This window comes from Gopherus flavomarginatus, chromosome 8, assembly GCF_025201925.1.
Source record: "Gopherus flavomarginatus isolate rGopFla2 chromosome 8, rGopFla2.mat.asm, whole genome shotgun sequence".
Lineage (NCBI taxonomy): Eukaryota > Metazoa > Chordata > Testudines > Testudinidae > Gopherus > Gopherus flavomarginatus.
The window spans coordinates 59,370,596-59,394,633 of record NC_066624.1 but is presented as its reverse complement, the minus strand read 5'-3'; the positions used below and the strand labels follow the sequence as shown (position 1 = coordinate 59,394,633).

The 24,038-nt window shown below is 42.6% G+C and overlaps 1 protein-coding gene across 6 annotated transcripts in view; it reads right to left on the bottom strand.

The window, feature by feature from the left end:
* Positions 1–24,038, bottom strand: part of PAK2 (p21 (RAC1) activated kinase 2) — an 85,435-nt gene that overhangs the window by 8,843 nt on the left and 52,554 nt on the right. For all 6 annotated transcript variants that reach the window (XM_050965546.1, XM_050965540.1, XM_050965543.1 and 3 more), the window contains 5 exons: positions 23,235–23,298; positions 20,853–20,901; positions 17,994–18,106; positions 15,753–15,870; positions 14,047–14,146 (listed from right to left, as the gene is read on the bottom strand). In XM_050965546.1, the coding sequence (XP_050821503.1) occupies positions 14,047–14,146; positions 15,753–15,870; positions 17,994–18,106; positions 20,853–20,901; positions 23,235–23,298 (444 nt within the window). The remainder of the gene's footprint in view (positions 1–14,046; positions 14,147–15,752; positions 15,871–17,993; positions 18,107–20,852; positions 20,902–23,234; positions 23,299–24,038) is intronic.

Sequence of the window (24,038 nt, the reverse complement as noted above, 5' to 3'; positions counted from 1 at the left end):
GATCAGATAGTAAGTTATATGGTTTCTTTTCTTTGGTATTTGCATGAATATAAGTGCTGGAGTGCTTTGATTTGTATTCTTTTGGAATAAGGCTGTTTATTCAATATTCTTTTAAGCAATTGACCCTGTGTTGTATCATCTTAATACAGAGAGAACATTTGTACTTATTTTTCTTTCTTTTTATATAAAGCTTTCTTTTAAGACCTGTTGGAGTTTTTCTTTACTTCAGGGAAATTGAGTCTGTACTCACCAGGGAATTGGTGGGAGGAAGGAATCGGGGAAATCTGTGTGTTGGATTGCTAGCCTAATGTTGCATTCCCTCTGGGGGAATAGGAAAGTACTTTTTGTTTCCAGGATTGGGAACAGAGAGGGAGATTCACTCTGTTTGGATTCACAGAGCTGGTGTCTGTGTATCTCTCCAGGAGCACCTGGAGGGGGGAAGGGAAAAAGGATTATTTCCCTTTGTTGTGAGACTCAAGGGATTTGGGTCTTGGGGTCCCCAGGGAAGGTTTTTCAGAGGGACCAGAGTGCCCCAAAACACTCTAATTTTTTGGGTGGTGGCAGCAGGTACCAGGTCCAAGCTGGTAACTAAGCTTGGAGGTTTTCATGCTAACCCCCATATTTTGGACGCTAAGGTCCAAATCTGGGACTAAGGTTATTACATGAGTGGCAGCTGGTGGGAGATAGACAGAACCCAGAAGCCAGTAGAAATATTATATTTTTCTTTTCTCTGCTAAGGGCTTTTTAGCAGAGAGAAGCAGTTGGTTTTAAAAGGGAACCAGAGAGAATTTTTTTTTCTGCTCTCTCTCGCAGTTTGTGGCTTGCATGTTAAGGGTCTTTTGTCATGCAATAGCCCTCCCATTAGGAGGCAAGTACCGGCACTTATATGCATGCAAATAAAGTGGTTTTTCTGGTTTCCCTTCATTGAACATTAGCTAGAGAGAGAAAAGGAAAATTAACTAAAGGCACTGTTGCTAGGCAGACTTCAGGAGGCAACAGAGAACCTGCAGTTCAGAAGATAAACACCGGAGGGCACCCCAACACAAGAAAACAGGAACCATGACTTCTAAGGCAAAAATTGACGCCGAAGAACAAATCAAAGAAGCTAAACACAGGCGACAACTGGAAATAAAACAAAAAGAGATGGAGATGAAAGAAAGAGAAGAACAGATCAAAGAGGCAGCACACAAAAGAAAACTAGAAGAAGAAGAGATGCCCTACCGAAGGAAACAAGCAGAAGATGAGTTGGCCCACAGAAGGAAGCAAGAAGAAGAGGAGGCGGCCCACCACCGAGAAATGGAAAAACAACAAAAAGAGAATGAAGAGAAGGAAAAACAGAGAAAACATGAACTGGAGTTGGCAAAAGCTGGGCTGCCTGTGCCAGCCAACCCTAACAACCCGGCACCAAATATTGCTCCACAGCACAGAAAATTTCCCACCTACAAGGCAGGTGATGACACCGAGGCCTTCTTGGAAAATTTTGAAAGAGCCTGTCTTGGGTACAGCATTCCCGAAGACCAGTACATGGTAGAATTGAGGTCACAGCTCAGTGGACCTTTAGCAGAGGTGGCAGCTGAAATGCCTAAGCACCAAATGAATGACTATAAACTTTTCCTAACCAAGGCCAGATACAGGATGGGGATAACCCCAGATCATGCCCGTCGGCGCTTCAGAACCCAAAAGTGGAAACCAGAGGTGTCATTTCCCAAACACGCCTACTACATTGCAAAAAACTATGAGGCCTGGCTAACAGGAAACAACATTCAAACCTTGAAAGAACTGAACCTCCTCATACAAATGGAGCAGTTCTTGGATGGTGTTCCTGAAGACATCACACGGTACATACAAGATGGAAACCCCAAGAATATCGCTGAGGCGGGGGAGATTGGAGCCAAATGGATGGAACTGGCAGAAAGCAAGAAAGCTACTGTCAAGGGGAACGATTACCCCAGGGGGCACACAGACCATAAACCCTACAACCGAGGACAGCCAAAGACCCCACATACCACCCAAGTAAAGCCACAGATACCCTACCCTTCAACCTCACCAGTCTCCAGTAACTCACCTCGGCCCAGTGACCCATCAGATGGAAGATGCTTTAAGTGTAATAAACTGGGACATATCAAGGCCAAGTGTCCCAAGAACACCATGCGAGTGCAATTCATTACACCACCATCACACCAAAGATCCCCAGGCCCGGATGCCTCTCAAATACCCTTGAAGCGAAGGGAAAATTTGAGAGTGGGCGGAAAGAAGGTTACTGCGTGGAGAGACACGGGGGCACAAGTGTCAGCTATCCACCAATCCTTCGTTGACCCCAAATTCATCAACCCAAAGGCCAAAGTTACAATTTACCCCTTCATGTCACAAGCTGTAGACTTGCCTACAGCTCAACTGCCTGTCCAGTACAAAGGCTGGTCAGGAATGTGGACTTTTGCAGTCTATGACAATTATCCTATCCCCATGCTACTGGGGGAAGACTTGGCCAACCAGGTGAGGCGGGCCAAGAGAGTGGGAATGGTTACACGTAGCCAAACCAGGCAAGCTTCCAGACCCATTCCTGTTCCTGAACCGTCCACAGAGGCCCCGTCTGTGTTACCAGAGACCCAGACAGAGGTAGTGGACCCAAATTCTATGCCTACCACTGAAACAGCCACAGCATCTCCAGTCCCAGGCCCGGAACTGGAACAGCAACCAGCACCAGCAAGTGCAACCCCATCTTCAAACTCAACACCAGAGGGTGCCAGCGAGCCAGAACTGGCAGAAGCAAAAGACAACCATACCCAAAAGGCTCAGCCAGAGCCTAAAATACCCTCAGGTGCACCAGCGGAGAGCGGTTCACCAGCAACGGAAACAACCCCATCACCTACATCGCTTCCAGAGGGACCAAGCCCAAGTCCACAGTCTGAGAAAGAACTGGTGACCCCAGCCTCAAGGGAACAGTTCCAGACTAAGCAGAAAGCAAATGACAGCCTTCAGAAAGCTTGGGCGGTGGCCCGGAGCACCCCACCGCCTCTCAGCTCTTCTAATCGATCCCGGTTTGTTATAGACCAAGGACTTTTATACAAGGAAATTCTTTCTGGTGGACACCGGGAAGAATGGCAGCTGCAAAAACAGTTGGTGGTTCCAACTAAGTACCGGGAGAAGCTCTTAAGCTTAGCCCATGATCATCCCAGTGGCCATGCTGGGGTGAACAGAACCAAAGACCGGTTGGGGAAGTCCTTATTGCTTAAAAGAATATTGAATAAACAGCCTTATTCAAAAGGCTCGGCCAGAGCCTGAAATACCCTCAGGTGCACCAGCGGAGAGCGGTTCACCAGCAACGGAAACAACCCCATCACCTACATCGCTTCCAGAGGGACCAAGCCCAAGTCCACAGTCTGAGGAAGAACTGGTGACCCCAGACTCAAGGGAACAGTTCCAGACTGAGCAGGAAGCGGATGACAGCCTTCAGAAAGCTTGGGCGGCGGCACGGAGCACCCCACCGCCTCTCAGCTCTTCTAATCGATCCCGGTTTGTTATAGACCAAGGACTTTTATACAAGGAAATTCTTTCTGGTGGACACCGGGAAGAATGGCAGCCGCAAAAACAGTTGGTGGTTCCAACTAAGTACCGGGGGAAGCTCTTAAGCTTAGCCCATGATCATCCCAGTGGCCATGCTGGGGTGAACAGGACCAAGGACCGGTTGGGGAAGTCCTTCCACTGGGAGGGGATGGGCAAGGACGTTGCCAAGTATGTCCGGTCTTGTGAGGTATGCCAAAAAGTGGGAAAGCCTCAAGACCAGGTCAAGGCCCCTCTCCAGCCACTCCCCATAATTGAGGTCCCATTTCAGCAAGTAGCTGTGGATATTCTGGGCCCTTTCCCAAAAAAGACGCCCAGAGGAAAGCAGTACGTACTGACTTTAGTGAACTTTGCTACCCGATGGCCAGAAGCAGTCGCTCTAGGCAACACCAGGGCTAACACTGTGTGCCTGGCCCTAACAGACATCTTTGCCAGGGTAGGTTGGCCCTCCGACATCCTTACAGATTCAGGGTCTAATTTCCTGGCAGGGACCATGGAAAAACTGTGGGAAACTCATGGGGTGAATCACTTGGTTGCCACCCCATACCACCATCAAACCAATGGCCTGGTGGAAAGGTTCAATGGAACTTTGGGGGCCATGATACGAAAATTCATCAACGAATTCTCCAATAATTGGGACCTAGTGTTGCAGCAGTTGCTGTTTGCCTACAGGGCTGTACCACATCCCAGTTTAGGGTTTTCACCATTTGAACTTGTGTATGATCACGAGGTTAAGGGGCCATTACAGTTGGTAAAGCAGCAATGGGAGGGGTTTACGCCTTCTCCAGAAACTAACATTCTGGACTTTGTAAGCAACCTACAAAGCACCCTCCGACACTCTTTAGCCCTTGCTAGAGAGAACCTAAAGGATGCTCAAGAAGAGCAAAAGGCCTGGTATGACAGACATGCCAGAGAACGTTCCTTCAAGGTAGGAGACCAGGTTATGGTCTTGAAGGCGCAACAGGCCCATAAGATGGAAGCATCATGGGAAGGGCCATTCACGGTCCAAGAGCGCCTGGGAGCTGTAAACTACCTCATAGCATTTCCCAATTCCTCACTAAAGCCTAAAGTGTACCATGTTAATTCTCTCAAGCCTTTCTATTCCAAAGACTTACAGGTTTGTCAGTTTACAGTCCAGGGAGATGATGCTGAGTGGCCTGACGGTGTCTACTACGACGGGAAAAAAGACGGTGGCGTGGAAGAGGTGAACCTCTCAACCACCCTGGAACGTCTGCAGCGGCAACAAATCAAGGAGCTGTGCACTAGCTTCGCCCCATTGTTCTCAGCCACCCCAGGACGGACTGAACGGGCATACCACTCCATTGATACAGGTAATGCTCACCCAATCAGAACCCCACCCTACCGAGTGTCTCCTCATGCCCAAGCTGCTATAGAACGGGAGATCCAGAACATGCTACAGATGGGTATAATCCGCTCATCTACCAGTGCATGGGCATCTCCAGTGGTTCTGGTACCCAAACCAGATGGGGAAATACGCTTTTGCGTGGACTACCGTAAGCTAAATGCTGTAACTCGTCCGGACAACTATCCAATGCCACGTACCGATGAGCTATTGGAAAAGTTGGGACGTGCCCAGTTCATCTCTACAATAGACTTAACCAAGGGGTACTGGCAAGTACCGCTAGATGAACCTGCCAAGGAGAGGTCAGCATTCATCACCCATGCGGGGGTGTATGAATTCAATGTCCTTCCTTTCGGCCTTCGAAATGCACCCGCCACCTTCCAGAGGCTGGTAAATGGTCTACTAGCTGGACTGGGAGAATTTGCAGTTGCCTACCTCGATGATGTGGCCATTTTTTCAGACTCCTGGCCCGAACACCTACTACACCTGGAAAAGGTCTTTGAGCGCATCAGGCAGGCAGGACTAACTGTTAAGGCCAAAAAGTGTCAAATAGGCCAAAACAGAGTGACTTACCTGGGGCACCAGGTGGGTCGAGGAACCATAAACCCCCTACAGGCCAAGGTAGATGCTATCCAAAAGTGGCCTGTCCCACGGTCCAAGAAGCAGGTCCAATCCTTCTTAGGCTTGGCCGGATACTACAGGCGATTTGTACCACACTACAGCCAAATCGCTGCCCCACTGACCGACCTGACCAAAAAGACCCAGCCAAATGCAGTTAAGTGAACTGATGAGTGTCAAAAGGCCTTTACCCAACTTAAGGCAACGCTCATGTCTGACCCTGTGCTCAGGGCCCCGGACTTTGACAAGCCATTCCTAGTAACCACAGATGCATCTGAGCGTGGTATAGGAGCGGTGCTCATGCAGGAAGCAACAGATCACAACTTCCATCCTGTCGTGTTTCTCAGCAAGAAACTGTCTGAGAGGGAAAGTCACTGGTCAGTCAGTGAAAAGGAATGCTATGCCATTGTGTACGCCCTGGAAAAGCTACGCCCATATGTTTGGGGACGGCGGTTCCAACTACAAACTGACCATGCTGCACTAAAGTGGCTTCATACTGCCAAGGGGAACAACAAGAAACTTCTTCGTTGGAGTTTAGCTCTCCAAGATTTTGATTTTAAAATTCAACACATCACAGAAGCTTCTAATAAAGTTGCTGATGCACTCTCCCGTGAGAGTTTCCCAGAATTCAGTAGTTAAAAAGTGTTCTTAAAATGTAGAAGTCTGTTAGTTATATACTTAGGAGTATATGTAAAGGTGTATGTGTTGTATTAATCTGTTTATTTTCAAGTTCTAAAAGGAAATCGCCGCCAGTGAGCTTCCCCACTGTCTGCAATTTGGGGGGCGTGTCATAAACAGATAGCTAAGGGTTAATGTCTCTTTCACCTGAAGCACCTGACCAGAGGACCAATCAGGAAACCGGATTTTTTCAACTTTGGGTGGAGGGAATTGAGTGTCTTTGTCTTTGTTTTTTGTTTTCTGCCTGCCTGCTTTCTCTGAGCTTTGGAGAAGTAGTTCTACTTTCTAGTCTTCTGTTTCCAAGTGTAAGGACAAAGAGATCAGATAGTAAGTTATATGGTTTCTTTTCTTTGGTATTTGCATGAATATAAGTGCTGGAGTGCTTTGATTTGTATTCTTTTGGAATAAGGCTGTTTATTCAATATTCTTTTAAGCAATTGACCCTGTGTTGTATCATCTTAATACAGAGAGAACATTTGTACTTATTTTTCTTTCTTTTTATATAAAGCTTTCTTTTAAGACCTGTTGGAGTTTTTCTTTACTTCAGGGAAATTGAGTCTGTACTCACCAGGGAATTGGTGGGAGGAAGGAATCGGGGAAATCTGTGTGTTGGATTGCTAGCCTAATGTTGCATTCCCTCTGGGGGAATAGGAAAGTACTTTTTGTTTCCAGGATTGGGAACAGAGAGGGAGATTCACTCTGTTTGGATTCACAGAGCTGGTGTCTGTGTATCTCTCCAGGAGCACCTGGAGGGGGGAAGGGAAAAAGGATTATTTCCCTTTGTTGTGAGACTCAAGGGATTTGGGTCTTGGGGTCCCCAGGGAAGGTTTTTCAGAGGGACCAGAGTGCCCCAAAACACTCTAATTTTTTGGGTGGTGGCAGCAGGTACCAGGTCCAAGCTGGTAACTAAGCTTGGAGGTTTTCATGCTAACCCCCATATTTTGGACGCTAAGGTCCAAATCTGGGACTAAGGTTATTACAGCTGGGATACCTGCTTATTCCACGGAGGTCAAGAAAAGCGCTGGTAAGTGTCTATACTTGATTACCAGCGCTGGATCACCAGCGCTGGATCCTCTACACCCGAGACAAAACGGGAGTACGGCCAGCGCTGCAAACAGGGAGTTGCAGCGCTGGTGGTGCCCTGCAGATGTGTATACCTCCTAAGTTGCAGCGCTGTAACCCCCTCACCAGCGCTGCAACTTTGTGATGTAGACAAGCCCTCCGTTGTGTATTGTAATGGTCCTGAACCCGGAAGGTGACATCATCAGACTGGGCTCCAGCCCCAGTACAAAAATAGGGTTACCATACATCCAGGTTTTCCTGGACAGAGCCTCTTTTGAGCCTCCTTTTTCTGTCCAGGCAGGGTTTTCAAGTAACAGCCATGTCCAGGTTTTTGAAGAGCAGACAAGCTGCAGCTCAGAAAGAGCCGCCACTGGTCCACTTCCCAACTGGTTCCTGCACTGCATCGTCAGCTGATTGGTCCATTCCCCTACAAGTCACAGCTGTCAAATCCCAACCAACCAGGTCCCATCTCTCCTCCCTTGTGAAGGGGTACCACAAGCAGGCGCTGACTGATGGCTGTCGCTGTATCCTGGGCTTGTGCCAGCCGCCCTGCCACCATGACAGGGAACGACAGTTCCCCCACCTCCAGTGGGCATCTCCACCTATCACCTCCCACCAGTGTCCTCTTTTTTGGGAACCTGAAATATGGTAATCCTATACAAAAATGTTTTCAATATTTATTTTTGCACTTACCAACTTTAGTATTTTACCACAGGTTTAGCTACTGAATCATTGCACTATGGTTAACAGAGGTTTGGAAGTGAGACTTTAGATATATGAAGCTACTATAAAGTATATTCAACAGAAAAAAGCTTAGAGGAACAAACTGATCACATAGAAAAGGAAACAACTGAAGAGCAAGCTATACTTATTCTATATAGATTCATTCAAGGTCTCCACCTACTGGCTAGAAAAGTGCATTTTCTTATCAACTCAGATCTTAGACACAGCAAAATAAAGCCTCTTCAATGAGGAATAGTTTTGTTTTGTTTTTTTTTTAAAAAGTCTGTGCCTTTTGGATTTTTGTTTTTTAATCAGATTATTATTGGTGAAAAGTTATGGTTCAAAATTAAAACACTTGGAGGTTGGAGCATTTTTTAAAATGGAACATTTTAAGCTTACTTAGATTTACCAGGGGTCACGTTCTCAAAAGAGCTCAACACCCAATGTGCTATGATGCTCTTTGGAAAATCTGGCCATTATTTTAGTGCTTAAATGTAAAATCTCTTGAAAATCTGGCCCTTTATTTTTACTGGAATGAATGGAATGCATCAACAATGCATTTTCAATGCATATTCCACCCTGCTACTTTGTCCAACCCACAGATCTCCCACTTCTTTTCAGGCATGCAGAGCACCAATGACAACACAATCTCAGCAAAAGCTGGGGTTCATCCTAAGATTTACATTAGTTTGAGAGAAAGGATTTCGAACTTTAAAAATACTTTTCCCTACATTTCAAATGCTAGTACCAGATAGTGCTGACAAATGGGTTTCATGCCTGAAAACCCTAACTGCTGTCCAAGGGCAGTTTAGCAAGCTACTATCCACCTCCTTCCCAGTCTCCAAAGCAACAGCAGCCAATAGCTCTCATCTTGCTGCTCTTTCATAAAGGCTTTCCCCTCTAGGTCTATAGCATCATTCATTTACATTCCCTCAAAGGGTCACAGTCAACCTGAAATCTAGGCGACTTCAAAAATGTGACAGAAGCAGCAGCTCAATTCCCAGGTGCCCCAGAAAAGCCTTCTAGCCTCCATAGCACCAACAGGGAGAAGGCAGGTGAAAGCCTCTGCAGACTATGCAAGGAAAGGTATTTCAAGGAGACCAGGCACTGGCAGCCCACCCACTCTTCATCCGCCTGGGGATCCTCACTACATTCACACTGGCCTCCCACTGTCAGCTTCTTCAGAGACAGCAACTCCAGGAAAAAAAGATACCTTCACCCACAGTACCATCCTGAGAGCCAAGATGCCCTCAAGAACTGCTCAGGACCCTTCTCCTAGCATAGGAGTGCACATCAATCACTTCCCATGGACCACGTCAACCCACCACAATCTTCACTACAGATACTAACATAAGAAAATAAGAATGTCCATACTGGGTCAGACCAAGGGTCCATCCAGCCCAGCATCCTATCTACAGACAGTGGCCAATGCCAGGTGCCCCAGAGGGAGTGAACCCAACAGGCAATAATCAAGCGATCTCTCTCCTGCCATCCATCTCCACCCTCTGACAAACAGAGGCTAGGGACACCATTCCTTATCCATCCTTGCTAATAGCCATTAATGGACTTAACCTCCATAAATTTATCTAGTTCTCTTTTAAACCGTTATAGTCCTAGCCTTCACAACCTCCTCAGGCAAGAAGTTTCACAGGTTGACTGTGCGCTGTGTGAAGAAGAACTTCCTTTTATTTGTTTTAAATCTGCTGCTCATTAATTTCCTTTGGTGGCCCCTGGTTCTTATATTATGGGAACAAGTAAATAACTTTTCCTTATTCACTTTCTCCACACCACTCATGATTTTATATACCTCTATCATATCCCCCCTTAGTCGCCTCTTTTCCAAGCTGAAGAGTCCTAGCCTTTTTAATCTCTCTCCTCATATGGGACCCTCTCCAAACCCCTAATCATTTTAGTTGCTCTTCTCTGAACCTTTTCTAATGCCAGTATATCTTTTTTGAGATGAGGAGACCACATCTGTATACAGTATTCCAGTTGTGGGAATTTATATGGATTTATATAAGGGCAATAAGATATTCTCTGTCTTATTCTCTATCCCCATTTTAATGATTCCTAACATCCTGTTTGCTTTTTTGACTGTCGCTGCACATTGCATGAACGTCTTCAGAGAACTATCCACGATGACTCCAAGATCTTTTTGATTAGGTGTAGCTAAATTAGCTCCCATCATATTGTATGTATAGTTGGGGTTATTTTTTCCAATGTGCTTTACTTTACATTTATCTACATTAAATTTCATTTGCCATTTTGTTGCCCACTCACTTAGTTTTGTGAGATCTCTTTGAAGTTCTTCACAGTCTCCTTTGGTCTTAACTATCTTGAGCAGTTCAGATCATTTAGGAATAAATTGCATAGGATTGGTCCCAGGATTGACCCTTGAGGAACACCACTAGTTACCCCTATCTATTCTGAAAGTTTACCATTTATTCCTACCCTTTGTTCCCTGTTTTTTTAACAAGTTCTCAATCCAAGAAAGGATCTTCCCTCTTATCCAATGACAGCTTAATTTAAGTAAGAGCCTTTGGTGAGGGAGCTTGTCAAAGGCTTTCTGGAAATCTAAGTACACTATATCCACTGGATCCCTCTTGTCCACATGTTTGTTGACCCCTTCAAAGAACTCTAATAGATTAGTAAGACATGATTTCCCTTTATGGAAACCATGTTGACTTTTGCCCAACAATGTATGTTCTTCTGTGTCTGACAATTTTATTCTTTACTATTGTTTCAACTAATTTGCCCAGTACTGATGTTAGACCTATCAGTCTGTAATTGCCAGGATCACCTCTAGAGCCCTTTTTAAATATTGGTGTTACATTAGCTATCTTCCAGTCATTGGGTACAGAAGCTGATTTAAAAAGGACAGGTTACAAACCATAGTTAACAGTTCCGCAATTTCATATTTGAGTTTTCAGAACTCTTGGATGAATGCCATCTGGTCCCAGTGACTTGTTACTGTTAAGTTTATCAATTAATTCCAAAACCTCCTCTAATGACACTTCAATCTGTGATGATTCCTCATATTTATCACCTACAAAGGATGGCTCAGGTTTGGGAATCTCCTTAACATTCTCAGCCATGAAGACTGAAGCAAAGAATTCATTTAGTTTCTTTGCAATGACTTTATCGTCTTCAAGTGCTCCTTTTGTATCTCGATTGTCCAGGTGCCCCACTGGTTGTTTAGCAGGCTTCCTGCCTCGTATGTACTTAAACATTTTATTACCTTTTGAGTTTTTGGCTAGCTGTTCTTCAAACTCCTTTTTGGCTTTTCTTATTACATTTTTACACTTAATTTGGCAGTGTTTATGTTCCTTTCTATTTACCTCACTAGGATTTGACTTCCACTTTTTAAAAGATGCCTTTTTATCTCTCATTGCTTCTTTTACATGGTTAAGCCAAGCCATGGTGGCTCTTTTACTGTGTTTTGTGAGGTGGGTAGCCCATGCCTCCTTCACCAAATAGAGGATTACAGATTCCATTAACCTCAACAGATTCTACAGCCACCTGATTCAGCTAGCAAGTTTCTATAGTTACTTTCCCCTGCCTCCCCATGGCATCTCTGCTGATCCCCCTCCTCCTTTTCTCTTCCAGCAATCACCTCTTCTTCATACCTATTCCCATCACCTACCTCACCATGTCCCTGCCCTTCCTTAAATCTTTCCCCTTTATACATCCACTGCTAGACTCCTCTCTCCTCCCTCCATTCAATCTCTCCCACTCACACCTTCCACTGCTTCCCTTCACTTGTCACCTCTTTTGGAAGATAGACTGCAAATACTCAGTTTGTATACAAAGCAAAAATTCCACAGTCCTATAATTCTGACAGATCCTTCTAAATACCCTTAGGATGTGCACTTAATTTACCTCAGTAACCCTATTATCTTTCACTGTTCACCTTTCCCCATTACTGTTTACAAACTCTCCGATGTACAGTAACTCCTTGCTTAACATTGTAGTTATGTTCCTGAAAAAATGCTACTTTAAGCAAAATGATGTTAAGTGAATCCAATTTCCCCCCAAAAATTAATGTTAATGGGGAGGTGTAGGTTCCAGGGAAAATTTTTTCACCAGACAAAAGACTGTGTGTGTGTGTATACACAGACATATAAAAATACACACACACACACACAGAATATAAGTTTTAAACAAACAATTTAATACTGTACACAGCAATGACGATTGTGAAAGTTGGTTGAGGTGCTCAAGTCAGAGGGTGGGATATTTCCCAGGGAATGCCTTACTGCTAAATGATGAACTAGCACTTGGCTGAGCCCTCAAGGGGTAACATGTTAATGTAGCCTTACACTCTACAAGTTCAGAGTGGTAGCAGTGTTAGTCTGTATCAGCAAAAAGAACAAGGAGTACATGGGTGGCACTTAAGAGACTAAAAAATTTATTTGGGCAGAAGCTTTTTTCCTACTGCATTTTCCACTGTATGCATCTGATGAAGTGGGTTAGTCTCTAAGGTGCCACGAGTACTCCTTGTTCTTTCTACACTTTACAAGGCAGCACAAATGGGAGGGAGGGGAGACAGCATGGCAGAGAGACACAGAGAGACATATCCTGTGTGTGAGAGACATAGAGATGCGCATTGCCGCTTTAAGTATACTGACTCTACTCTAAGTACATTGCCTTTTTAAGTGGATTAGCAAATTGAGACTGCAGCTGCTGCCAGCAAGCTCCCTCAGTCCTGAGCCCTGTTGTGTCCCCTGCCTGTGGAGATAAGGTACAGGAGATGAGGGTACAAGAGCAGGGGGAGGGGAACAGCCTGATATTAGCACCTCTCTTCCCCTCATCTGCACAGCAAGCAGGAGGCTCTTGGGAGCAGCTCACAGTGGGGGGTGGGGGGAAGGGACAGCTGAACTGCCCGGCAGCTGATAGCATGCTGGGTGGCTGCCACACAGGTAATTTAGGAGAGAGGGGAGCTGATAGGGAGAGCTGATAGGGGGGCTGCTGGTCCACCCTGGTTTCAAGCCCCCACCATCTAGCTCCAATGGGCTGCTCTTCCTGCAAGCAGTGGACAAAGCAGGTGGCTGTCAAACAATGTTATAAGGGAGCATTGCACAACTTTAAATGAGCATATTTTCTAACTGATCAGCAACATAACAACGTAACAATGAAACAACGTTAACCGGGAGGACTAAGTGAGGAGTTACTGTATCATAACTGAAATTAGACTACAAACTCTTGGAACAGGGAACAGTGGTAGATTTCCCGGGTGTCCAAATCCAGAAAGCAGCTTTTAAAGTGTCACCCCATGTCTTTTTAGGCATCTGTGTAGCGCTTAGCAAACTTTTAGGTGCTCAGTGTGTAAATCTTAATGCACCTCTCCCTAAGCACTCCTCGAAACTTCTGAGATTAAGTTCACTAAATTTTTGAAATTTTTTTCTTTCCCCACTTGCTGTATGAAAGACGCAACAGCAACTGACTGCACAATAAGTGCTGTCAAATGCACAATATAAAACTGAAAACAAAAAATATTTCCCTGATCTCTAATATTTTTACTGTTGTAGATACTTTTAACAGTAGTTAAAAAAAATTCAGACAAGTACCTTGTCCAGCACAATAGGACCCTACCTGGTTTGCAGCCTTTAGGCAGTACTGAAATACAAATGTGTAATTTTCATCCTGTCAATTAAATGGACAGTGCAAAACCATTTGAATCTGAAAGGAGCCAATAAGGCAGCGCCACTTAGCGCCAGCTTCCCTCACTGGCAATCCTTGTATCTTTATCTGACTTTACACTGCAGATTAACTCACACTTACAAACGCATTCATGTGGTAAAAAGTTACTTAAACATCCTTCTTGTTTGATATACTCAAAGTGAGTAGCTTTCAGATGCTCAGAATTACAAAACCAACTATAACGGGTAAAATTCTTTTTGCAAAGCAGAATGAATTCTATTGCTGATTTTTAGCAGAAATTCATCTCAAACATCTGAGATAACTATGCACTTACAAACATACTATTCATTGCAAAATGTTTAAAAAGAAGCAGCAGGTTGAAACAATTATCTGGCACTCACTGAGTTTAACTGATCCATCCATTCCTAAAAGCACGTTGTCACTCTTAATATCTCTGTGGATTACCTGGTTGGCATGTAGGAACTCTAGTGCTTGCAAACACTGTACAGGGGAGGAGGAAAAGGAAAACATTTATCAAAAGCAAATACAGTTTGTGTATTGTGAATCAAAAAGCAAAATTTATGTACATATAATGCAACGTGTAAAAAGGTAGCAGGTATTACTTTAAATATCCAGCAGAGGAAGCTCTTCTGATGAGAAACCAGACTACTGTCATCCAAAATTCAGTGTGGTCAAAACCTGCTTCTTTAACCTCAGAGAAGACGCTATTTCCTTGACATCATAGGACTGCAAAATGAACTAAAAGTGCCCACCAGCCAGGCATCATCCAAGATTCCCCAAAGTTCCAAAGCACTTTCACTTTGCTAATGTTACTTTTCGCAGCTTTTCAGTTGTTGGGGAATCCTGACTGACTACTGAGATCAGTTTTCTTTGGCAGAGTTTCACTATAAGGAGAATGCTTCACTCTTAAATATATGTAGTGCTTGCTATAGGGATGGGTGCAAAACAGTTTCCATTATAAAATTATTTACATAATTCTAGCTCTCTCAATTATTCACTTTTTAGGCTGAAATTGTCCATGTTGAGTTTCTGCCTAAAGGTATTATTTGCGGAAAATCCCTCCAGGTATTTGAGTTCAGCAAAGGTAAAAAAACAAAAACAAAAAACAAAAAAAAAACCTACATTCTTCCTCACTGTAAAGAAAGAAAAAAAGAAAAATATATATATATTTAAAAGGCTACAACCAAAACAGCTGGATTTGAAACTTGCTACAAATTAACTCCTACTGAGAATTAATACATATGCTCATCTTAGAAAAGTAGGTTTGATTTACCAGTCATGAGTATTCTGAATTTACATGTTGGGCAGTAGAATTATTGGTTAAGTCAAAAGAGTTTAAGTAAGTTTTAAGCTTAAGTTTGAACTCATTCATGGGCGGCTAGTTAAATGCAGAGTATTAATTTTCAATTTATTGGAAACTAGATGCCAAATACAAAGTTAAATTGTTTCCAGACAGATCATTTTAAAACCACCATATCTGTAGGTTTGTCTTCAAATCTTTCTTTGAAAGTGAATCACTCTAGCCACCTGAAACTTTCTCTGAACTCCATCCAGCCTGTCAGTATCTTTCTGGTAACATGATAACCAGAATGAACATAATATTGCAGGTGCCAAATAGAAAGGGACACTCCTAACGCCATTGCTCCATGATTTGAGGTATCTATATACCAGCCCCAAACTCCATCAACTTTTATTGTCATGTTGCATTGCAAACTCATGTCTCATTTGCTTTCTGCTGTCACCTTTAGCCAGCTCTATCCATCAGCGGTTCCCCTCCCACTACTTTGGATTGGTTTTTCCCCAGATCTTTTAGGTTGCATTTTTTTGTTAGTCATTTTGCTATTTTTCTGCACATCTCATCTTCATATTATTTCCCTGCAATCACTAGTGTCAGTAGAATTCTCTCCAATTAAATATCCTCTTCGAAACTAGTTAAAATGCTGCTTAATTCCTCTTTCAGATTATTAGTGAAGATATTAAATGAAGCCTGGACATCAGTGGCTGGCCAGTAATATAAATGTATCTCAAAAGACGGGAGAGGAAAGATTGCACTCTCACCTCCTACCCACAGAAACGTAACACTCACCTCTCTGCAAACAGCAGCAATCTGTGCCTCATCCATGCAAGTTTCTGTGACCACATCAGTGAGTGACCCTCCAGCAAGGTACTCCATTACAACAAACAATTCATCACCTACAAGAAAACTAAAGGCAGAAAATACAGAAATAAGCTCATTTGCCAGGATTGAAGAATCAGGACTGATAAATGACTGACAGTGTATTGCAGCAATTGTTCAAGATAAAACTTCACAACAGGCCTGACAAAATTCACCCTAAGATATTTAAGGAAGTAGCTGAAGCAATCATGGACCCATTAGCAATCAAATTAATTTATGGAGGAAAGGTGAGGTCCCAGAGGACTGGAGAAGGGCAAACATAGCACCTGTCTTTAAAAAGGGGAACAATGAGGACCTGGGGAATTATAGATCAGTCAGACTAACTTCAACATCTGGAAAGATACTGGAACAAATTATTAAACTATCAGTTTGTAAGCACCTAGATTATAATAGGATGTTAAGGAATAGCCAGCATGGATTTGTAAAGAACAAATCATGCCAAACCAACCTAATTTGCTCCTTTGACAGAGGTACTGGCCTAGTGGATGTGGGGAAGTAGACATGATTTATCTTATTTAGCTTTTTGGAAGTCCCACATGATATATTCACTAACAAACTAGAGAAATATGGTCTATGAAATGACTAAAGTGGGTGGTGATTAAAAAACCATACTCAGTTGTTATCAATGATTCACTGTCAAATTGGGAGGACTTATCTCATGGGGTCCTACAGGAGTCTGTCCTGGGTTCAATACTATTCAGTATTTTCATTAATTGCTTGGATAATGGAGTGGAGACTATGCTATAAAGTTTGCAGATGACACCACTCTGTGAGAGGTTGCCAGCACTTTGGAGGACAGGATTAGAATTCAAAATGATCATGACAAATTGATCTGTAATCAACAAGATTAAATTCAATAAGGACAGGTGCAAAGTATCACAATTAGAAAGGAAAAATCAAATGCATACATACAAAATGGGGAATAACTGGCTAGGCAATAGTACTGCAGGAAAGGATCCTGGATCACAAATTGAACGTAAGTCAACAATGTGATGCAGCTGTGAAAAGGGGAAATATTCCAGGGTATATTAACAGTAAGACACAGGAGGTAACTGTCCACCTGAACTTGGCACTGGTGAGGCCTCAGCTGGAGTCCTATGTCCAGTTTTTGGTGCCACACTTCAGGATACATTGTGGAAAAGTGGAGAGAATCCAGATAAGAGCAACAAAAGGGGTGTGAGATTTAGAAAATCTGACCTATGAGGAAAGGTTAAAAAACGGGCCATGTTTAGTCTTGAGAAAAGAAGACTGAGGGGAAAACCTGATAACAAGCTTCAAATATGTTAAAGGCCGCTATGAAGAGGACAGTGACCAACTGTTCTCCATGTCCAATGAAGGTAGGACAAGAAGCAATGGGCTTAACCTGCAGAGAGGAAGATTTAGGTTAAATATTAGGAAAGCTTTCTAACTACAAGGATAATTAAGTATTGGAATAGGTTACCAAGGGAGGTCGTGTAACTCCCATAATTGGAGATTTTTAAGAATAGTTTAGACAAACACCTGCTAGGTATGGTGTAGTTGGTCCTGCCTCAGTTCAGGGAGATAGACTACATAACCTCTTGAGGTCCCTTCCAGCCCTACATTTCTATGAGTTTTAGATCAATTAGAAAAAAAGTTTTTAGGTAGACAGACTGGATTTAAAAGCTGGGGCCAAGCTTCTCTTACAAAAATGCCTGAAGATCTGCTCTGACTAAAAAGTCAGGGTAATAGTTTTGCATCTCATCTAAAACAGCACCTCCAGCAGCACAGTGCTCCCCAACCCCAGTTTGGGATATTGGTTTGGTACCGAATCAGAAAAGAATGCTCCTTACTGAATCACCAGCCCTATGCCCTGCAACACACCTGGCTTTTGCCTGGCAATCTCTTAACCCGAATACTCATTGTACCTCCTGAGTATATGCACAGGGCCAGCCAAGTGGGTTTGTATTTAAGGTGCTAGCTCAATCTGCTGCCCATGCTACTCACCACATGGCTATTTTTGTAGTGATTTTTAGAGTGCTAGCTCAAGCAAAGCTAACATGTCTGCCTACCTGAGCTGGGAAGCATGCTTCAAGCAGCAGTAATCGTACCCACAGTGATCATAGAAGATGTCAGGTTATAATCCTGACTCCTGGGAGAAGGAAGATTAACTGTTTGATTGTCTGCATTTACCTGTCTAGGAAGTTGACTATGTTGGGATTCTTTAACTCTTTCATTACCAGGATCTCATTAATAATCAACTCCTTCTTGGGCTGCTTCTGCAGGTTTATCTGTTTGATAGCAACCTGAAAACGAGGGAAAAACAGTAAAATACAAGATGAGTGTTAGTCCTACAAACCTGAGTGCCAACCCACTGCAACGCTAAACATTTATAATATTACAGTAAAAGTTCATTGAATGATTAGAACAGAGTTGTAGACAAGGCATGTGGGTTAGTAATAACAAGGAATGCTCTGTTAAACTGTCCAACAGCTTGCTGGCTGTAGCCTATGTGCCAGGTGGGACTGGAGCTGTATTTTATAAAAAAGTCTAGCAAGTCAATAAAGTGGCAGCATGATGGCTCCAGACAGTAAGCCAAATTCAGAAGCGACACAAATGGTGATCTAAATTGCACATCAGAAAGTCAGTGTTGGTGCAGGTAGGAGTAGCTTGCAGCATGAGGGGAAGCAAATGATAGGGTTATGGCAAGAAAAGAACAGGAAACTATGAAGTGATGTGACGGGCACAGGCAATCTGCTTTATCTTACACCTTCCTACATCATCCTGTTAATTGCACTTCCTGCTGTTAATTCCCCTTCCAGCGCCAGTTACCCCAAATTACTAATGTGCAACTTACACTGCTCTTAACATGATTCCATCATAGCCAAGGAAATGCAGTGCCAGCAAAAGAGTCACTGCCAACACAGTGCAGATCAGAATAGAGAGAAGTGGAGGAAGGGTTTGGGGGGACAGAAATGAAATCAGAATCAAGAGAGAAGCTATTAACAGGCTTGAAGATGAGAGATTTTGTAGTGGATACAAGTGATAGCCAGTGCAAGGTTTCCAGGACAAGGCAATAGGATTGTTTCTATATGTTTTGTTCTGAACAGACTAGCATTTGAATGAAAGTGCATTTGCAAGGCAAAAGAAGCTGCAAATATGAAGGTGTGAAGAGACAATGCTCAAAAGAATGATTCAATAAAGTGAGTGATGAAAGAAAAGCAGACATGCTGTTAAACAGGTGAGAGGAAATTTCACAGCATAGCAAGACAAGGAACAAAGAGGAGCTTGGTGGGGTGACAACTTCAAAATTACAGCCATAAAGTCTGAAAAGAAGATCAAGGTTGAGAAATTGAGAGGAATGAGTTTGACGATTAATAACTATGGTATTCTTCTTGACAAGAAGAACCATGCCCATCTATGAGTTAGAAGCAGATGTCTTATAATTAAGACAGATGGAGAAGGAATGGTCTACTGTTTGATATGTCATCACCTCCAGAGCTAAAATAGCTTTTAGAGAATGCAACTGCATATTGTCTAAATGCTGCAGTGAGGTAAAAGTGGTAATGAGGAAGCCATGTGAAAGATGGTTTCACTGCCAGAGGGAGGAAAGAGATTGGAAGTGATCAAGTGTTGGATCAATGACGTCAGACACAATCAATGGTCAGACACCAGAGATTTCATGGGAACTACACAGAGGATCACTAGTGTTATTGGAAGGGACAGGGAAAAGCTGACAATATGATACTGCCACAGACAGAAGCAATTCTGGAGTGGAAGAAATAGTAAGCTCTGTTCAGAGTAGAAGAGATGTCAAGTGGGTGAAGGACTGAATTGGCAGTGTTAGAATGACTCCGGAGATTACAGAATAGCAGTAGTATCACTGAAAATCAGAAGGAAACCTGGGAGAGAGGCTACGTAATATTCACAATAAAACATGACAATACTGTACATTTTGGTGCACCAGAATTTTAGTTTAGTTTTTTGGTTTTTTTTATGGGGTTTTTGGGGGTTGGGGGCATGAGGGGGGAGCTTAAGGATCTGAGCTATTATTGTACCATGGGTTCTGGAGAGATAGGTAATGGAAAGTGTTTTTATAGGGTAGGTTGCCTGAAAGATGTATAGCGAATTAGTTGTCTCTAACAGGAAGTAAAGAAGGGCTAGAAAAACAGAATCCAGGTATGAGATTTTGTTACAGACGGACAAGCACATAAAGTGCTTAGTGAGAGACAGGTAAAGGAAAGTACAGGGAAAAATTACTCATTACATCCAAGGTTAAGCAGAAGAGGTAGAAAAGCGGAAGAAGTCAACAGCTATAAAGGTGAGAGGTAAAACTGCAGGTGAGAACATTTCAGCTATTAGCAAAATGAACATTCAGGTACCAGAGAAGGTGGTGGCAGAAGGAGAGAGACTGACTGAGCTGATGGGTAAAACAATTAAAGAAAAGATGACTTTAGAAAGAAGCCAACAATTGTGAATTTTAGTTGCAGGGGACCAGTGAAGTAAAAGACGTTCAAAGGAAAACATCAAAGCAAATAGGATGGTGAAGGTTAATGAACAATTTGTAGATGACAATGATGCCACCACGTCTGCCAGATGGTATGGGTGTAATCAATGGGAAGAACCTGGGAACAGGATATGGAGAAGGTAGTCTAATTAAAATAGAAGGAATTGTTTGGTGAGAAGCAATTTTCATATGGGCAAGACTATCATGGTCACAGATGAAGCTATGTAGAAGGCTAAATGCAAAATTATTGGTCAGAATTCAAGACAATATTGCCTACAACACTTAGAGGTTAAACACTTTTCAAAACCCACAACTCTGAACATCTTGGTCCCTTTGCATTTCATTGGACAAACAAAACCCTATTTTTAGTATTCATCATCTGGTTACTACAAAACAAGGACTGCACTGTTACAAATGACTATGACGAATATTCTACTGGGAAGTAATGCCAGAGATGGGAGCCACTGATAAAAAAAAACCTATCCAATTCACTTCCATCACCCATAAATGCGGATTTAAATGGAAAATATTCACATAGATCTTACCTCCTGTCCTGTTGCCACATCGATAGCCGTGAAAACTGTACCTGAAGCCCTGTGAATACAAGGTATGTGATCAGCTGTATGATTTCAAATCTAACAAGGATATACATGCAGACAGATCAAAGATTTTTTTTAAGTTTTGCACACCTAAAAACTGTAAAGAACTGCGCATTTGTATGAAAAAATACTTCCTTTTGTTTGCAGAAAACCTGCTGCTTATTAATTTCATTGGATGACCCCTGACTTTTGTATTGTGTGAAAGGGTAAACACACACTTCTCTAGTCACTTTTTCGACATCATTCATCATGATGTTATAGGCCTGTATCATATCCCTCCCTTAGTCATATTTTCTCGGCTGACTAGCCCTAATCTTTTTAGTCTCTCTTTGAAAGGAAGCTGTTGTATATCCTTGAACATCTCTGCTGCTCTCCTCTGAACCTCTTCCAGTTCCACCATATTTCTTTTCAGGCAACCAGAACTGGATACAGCATTCAAGGTGTCAGTCACACTGTGGATTTATATAGTGGCATTGTGATATTTTTCATCTCTTTCCTAATAGTTCTTTTTGACTGCCACTGCACATTTCATGGAAATCTTCAGAGATCTATCCATGGTAATGCCAAGAGCTCTTTCTTGGGAGGTAATAGCTTAGACCCCATCATATATGTAAATACATGTATACACGTATGTATAGTTGGGATTGTTTTTTCCCTACATGCGTTACTTTGCACTTATCGATGCTGAATTTCATCTGCCATTTTGTTACCCAGTCATCCAGTTTTGAGAGATTCCCTCTAATTCTCCTCACAGTCTGCTTTGGACTTAACTATTTTGAATAATTTTGTATCATCTGCAAGCTTTGCCACTTCACTATTCATCTCCTTTTCCAGATCATTAATGAATATGTTGAACCCAGCACAGGTCCCAGGACAGATAGCTGGGGATCCTTCCTGTTCACCTCTCTCCATTGTGAAAACTGAACGTATACCCATGCCTTTGTTTCCTATCTTTCAACCAGTTACTGATCCATGAGAGGACCTTCCCTCCCATCGGCTACTTAGTTTCCTTAAGAGCCTTTGTTGAGAGACCTCGTCAAATACTTTCTAAAAATCCAGGTACACTGCATCGCTGGATCACCCTTGTCCACATACGTGTTGACTCTCTCAAAGAATTCTAATAGTTTGGAACAGCCTGATTTCCCTTTAGAAAGCTAGTGAAATCAACAGGCAGCAAACAGCTTTCATAGAAACAAGAGGAAATACTTTTTCACATAATGCACAACTAACCTGTAGAACTCACTGCCACGGCATGCTGTGATGGCCAAAAGTGTAACTGGGTAAAAAAAATGAACTGGATAAGTGTATGGAGGATAGGTCTATTGAAGCCTATTAGCCCAGATGGTCAGGAGTGGAACCCCATGCTCGGGGTGACCCTAAACCTCTGATCACCAGAAGCTGGGAGTGGAAGACAGGGGTGGATCACTCCATAATTACCCTGTTCTGTACTCTCCCTCTGAAGTTCTGGAACGGGTCACAGCTGGCAACAAAATACTGGGCAAGATGGACCATGGTCTGACCTAGTACAGCAGCTGTTATGTTCTTAAGAAAGAAGGGGATTCAAGGAGTACTCAAATAAGGAGTACTAAATACAAATACCAGCCAGCTCAGAAAGAGCATACCAGTTACCACAGGACCAGCCTCTTACATAGTAAGAGGAAAACTACTTTGCTTGCATGTCAGGGTACGCAAAATCCCTATATCTTGTGCTATTCCCAAATACTGGATAAATCAGACAGACAATCAGTTCTAAAGGGGATCCTAGTCCACCCCTCATTCCCCTACACACACACAGAATATCGTTAGAGGGGATGCAAGCACAGTAAGAACAACATTTATATTTAAAAAATTATGCAAGCTCTGCCAGTATTCATCCTTCAACTGAACTTTTACATTGAAATGATTTGTGGAAATATTTAGAGCAAATTATATTAGATTGGTAGGACGTTGACCAGGGTAGGAAAAACTTGCCTTGTATCACCCTTTTCTGTTCTTTTAATGTTATGACTAGTGAAAAGGTACGTTTATCTCATGAAGGGGAAGAGCAGAAAAAAGACAGAAGTTCACTTAAATGAATACATTTTCACTCCCACCCAGTCTCACCAGAAAGTGGTTTGTTTCCAAAGAGACATTAACGCACAAGCACAGTCCCATAAAGGAACAGATTCAAAACTTCCACTACCGTTTGAAGTCTCCTGCATCTGATTATTACTTCTTATACACTGACATTTCTGCTTTAATAAATAGTGGCTAAATGACAAAAGTACATCATGCCTTTAATACTGGTTCATTCACTAAAAAATTTTGGACAGCTCTACAAATACTCACCCTTGCCCAATTTTTTCATATCTGGTGTATTTTTTCTTGGGATCTCCTATGCTCACAATAGTCCCTGAAAAAAAATTCCACACAAAACATAAAACCAACCAGTGACTTAAGGGAGCATTCTTCACTTTTTATTAGAGTACAATATGTACTTTTTTCTTTTGATTCTTATGGACATAAAAACTTTTTATACTGAACTGCACTTCATTTAAATGATATTCTTCTGTATGACATTTGTGACTTGTAACACTTTTGTGGGATGAATCAGTAATAAATCCAGTAATTGTACTGTCTATTTTAAACTAAGTCATTGCCTCTTTTGTACTAGACAATGGCATTGGTTTGGTGAATGAGTGCATCTATGAAGATTATCAAATTAGGGACAGCAAAGATCCACTGTATTCTGCACTAAAAGGAACAGTTCCGTAGAAGCTGATCACTGAGCCACAAGTACAACACTGAAGCTGTTTTAGGGCCAAACAGGGAAATTTTGTTTACTTGTTAATTTCCATTCTTCAAGACCAGTCCAGATTCCTGAATACAGTTCCTCCCAACTAGCAGGTGACAGAAAATAACCAAGTCTTTGGGCTACATCACACACACATGAAAAATGGGGATGATGGCCTAGTCAAAAGACTTAGTCATTTGTCTCCATTTTCTGGTTAACAGAAACTACAACCAAGCATCTGTACAGATTGTTTTATAATAGCGTCAGTTCATGCTGATTTGATATCTGCAGTCTTTTCTGTAATAGACTCCAACAGGTATTATCAGGTCAAAGCAATGTGCTGATGAGGTCTGCACAGA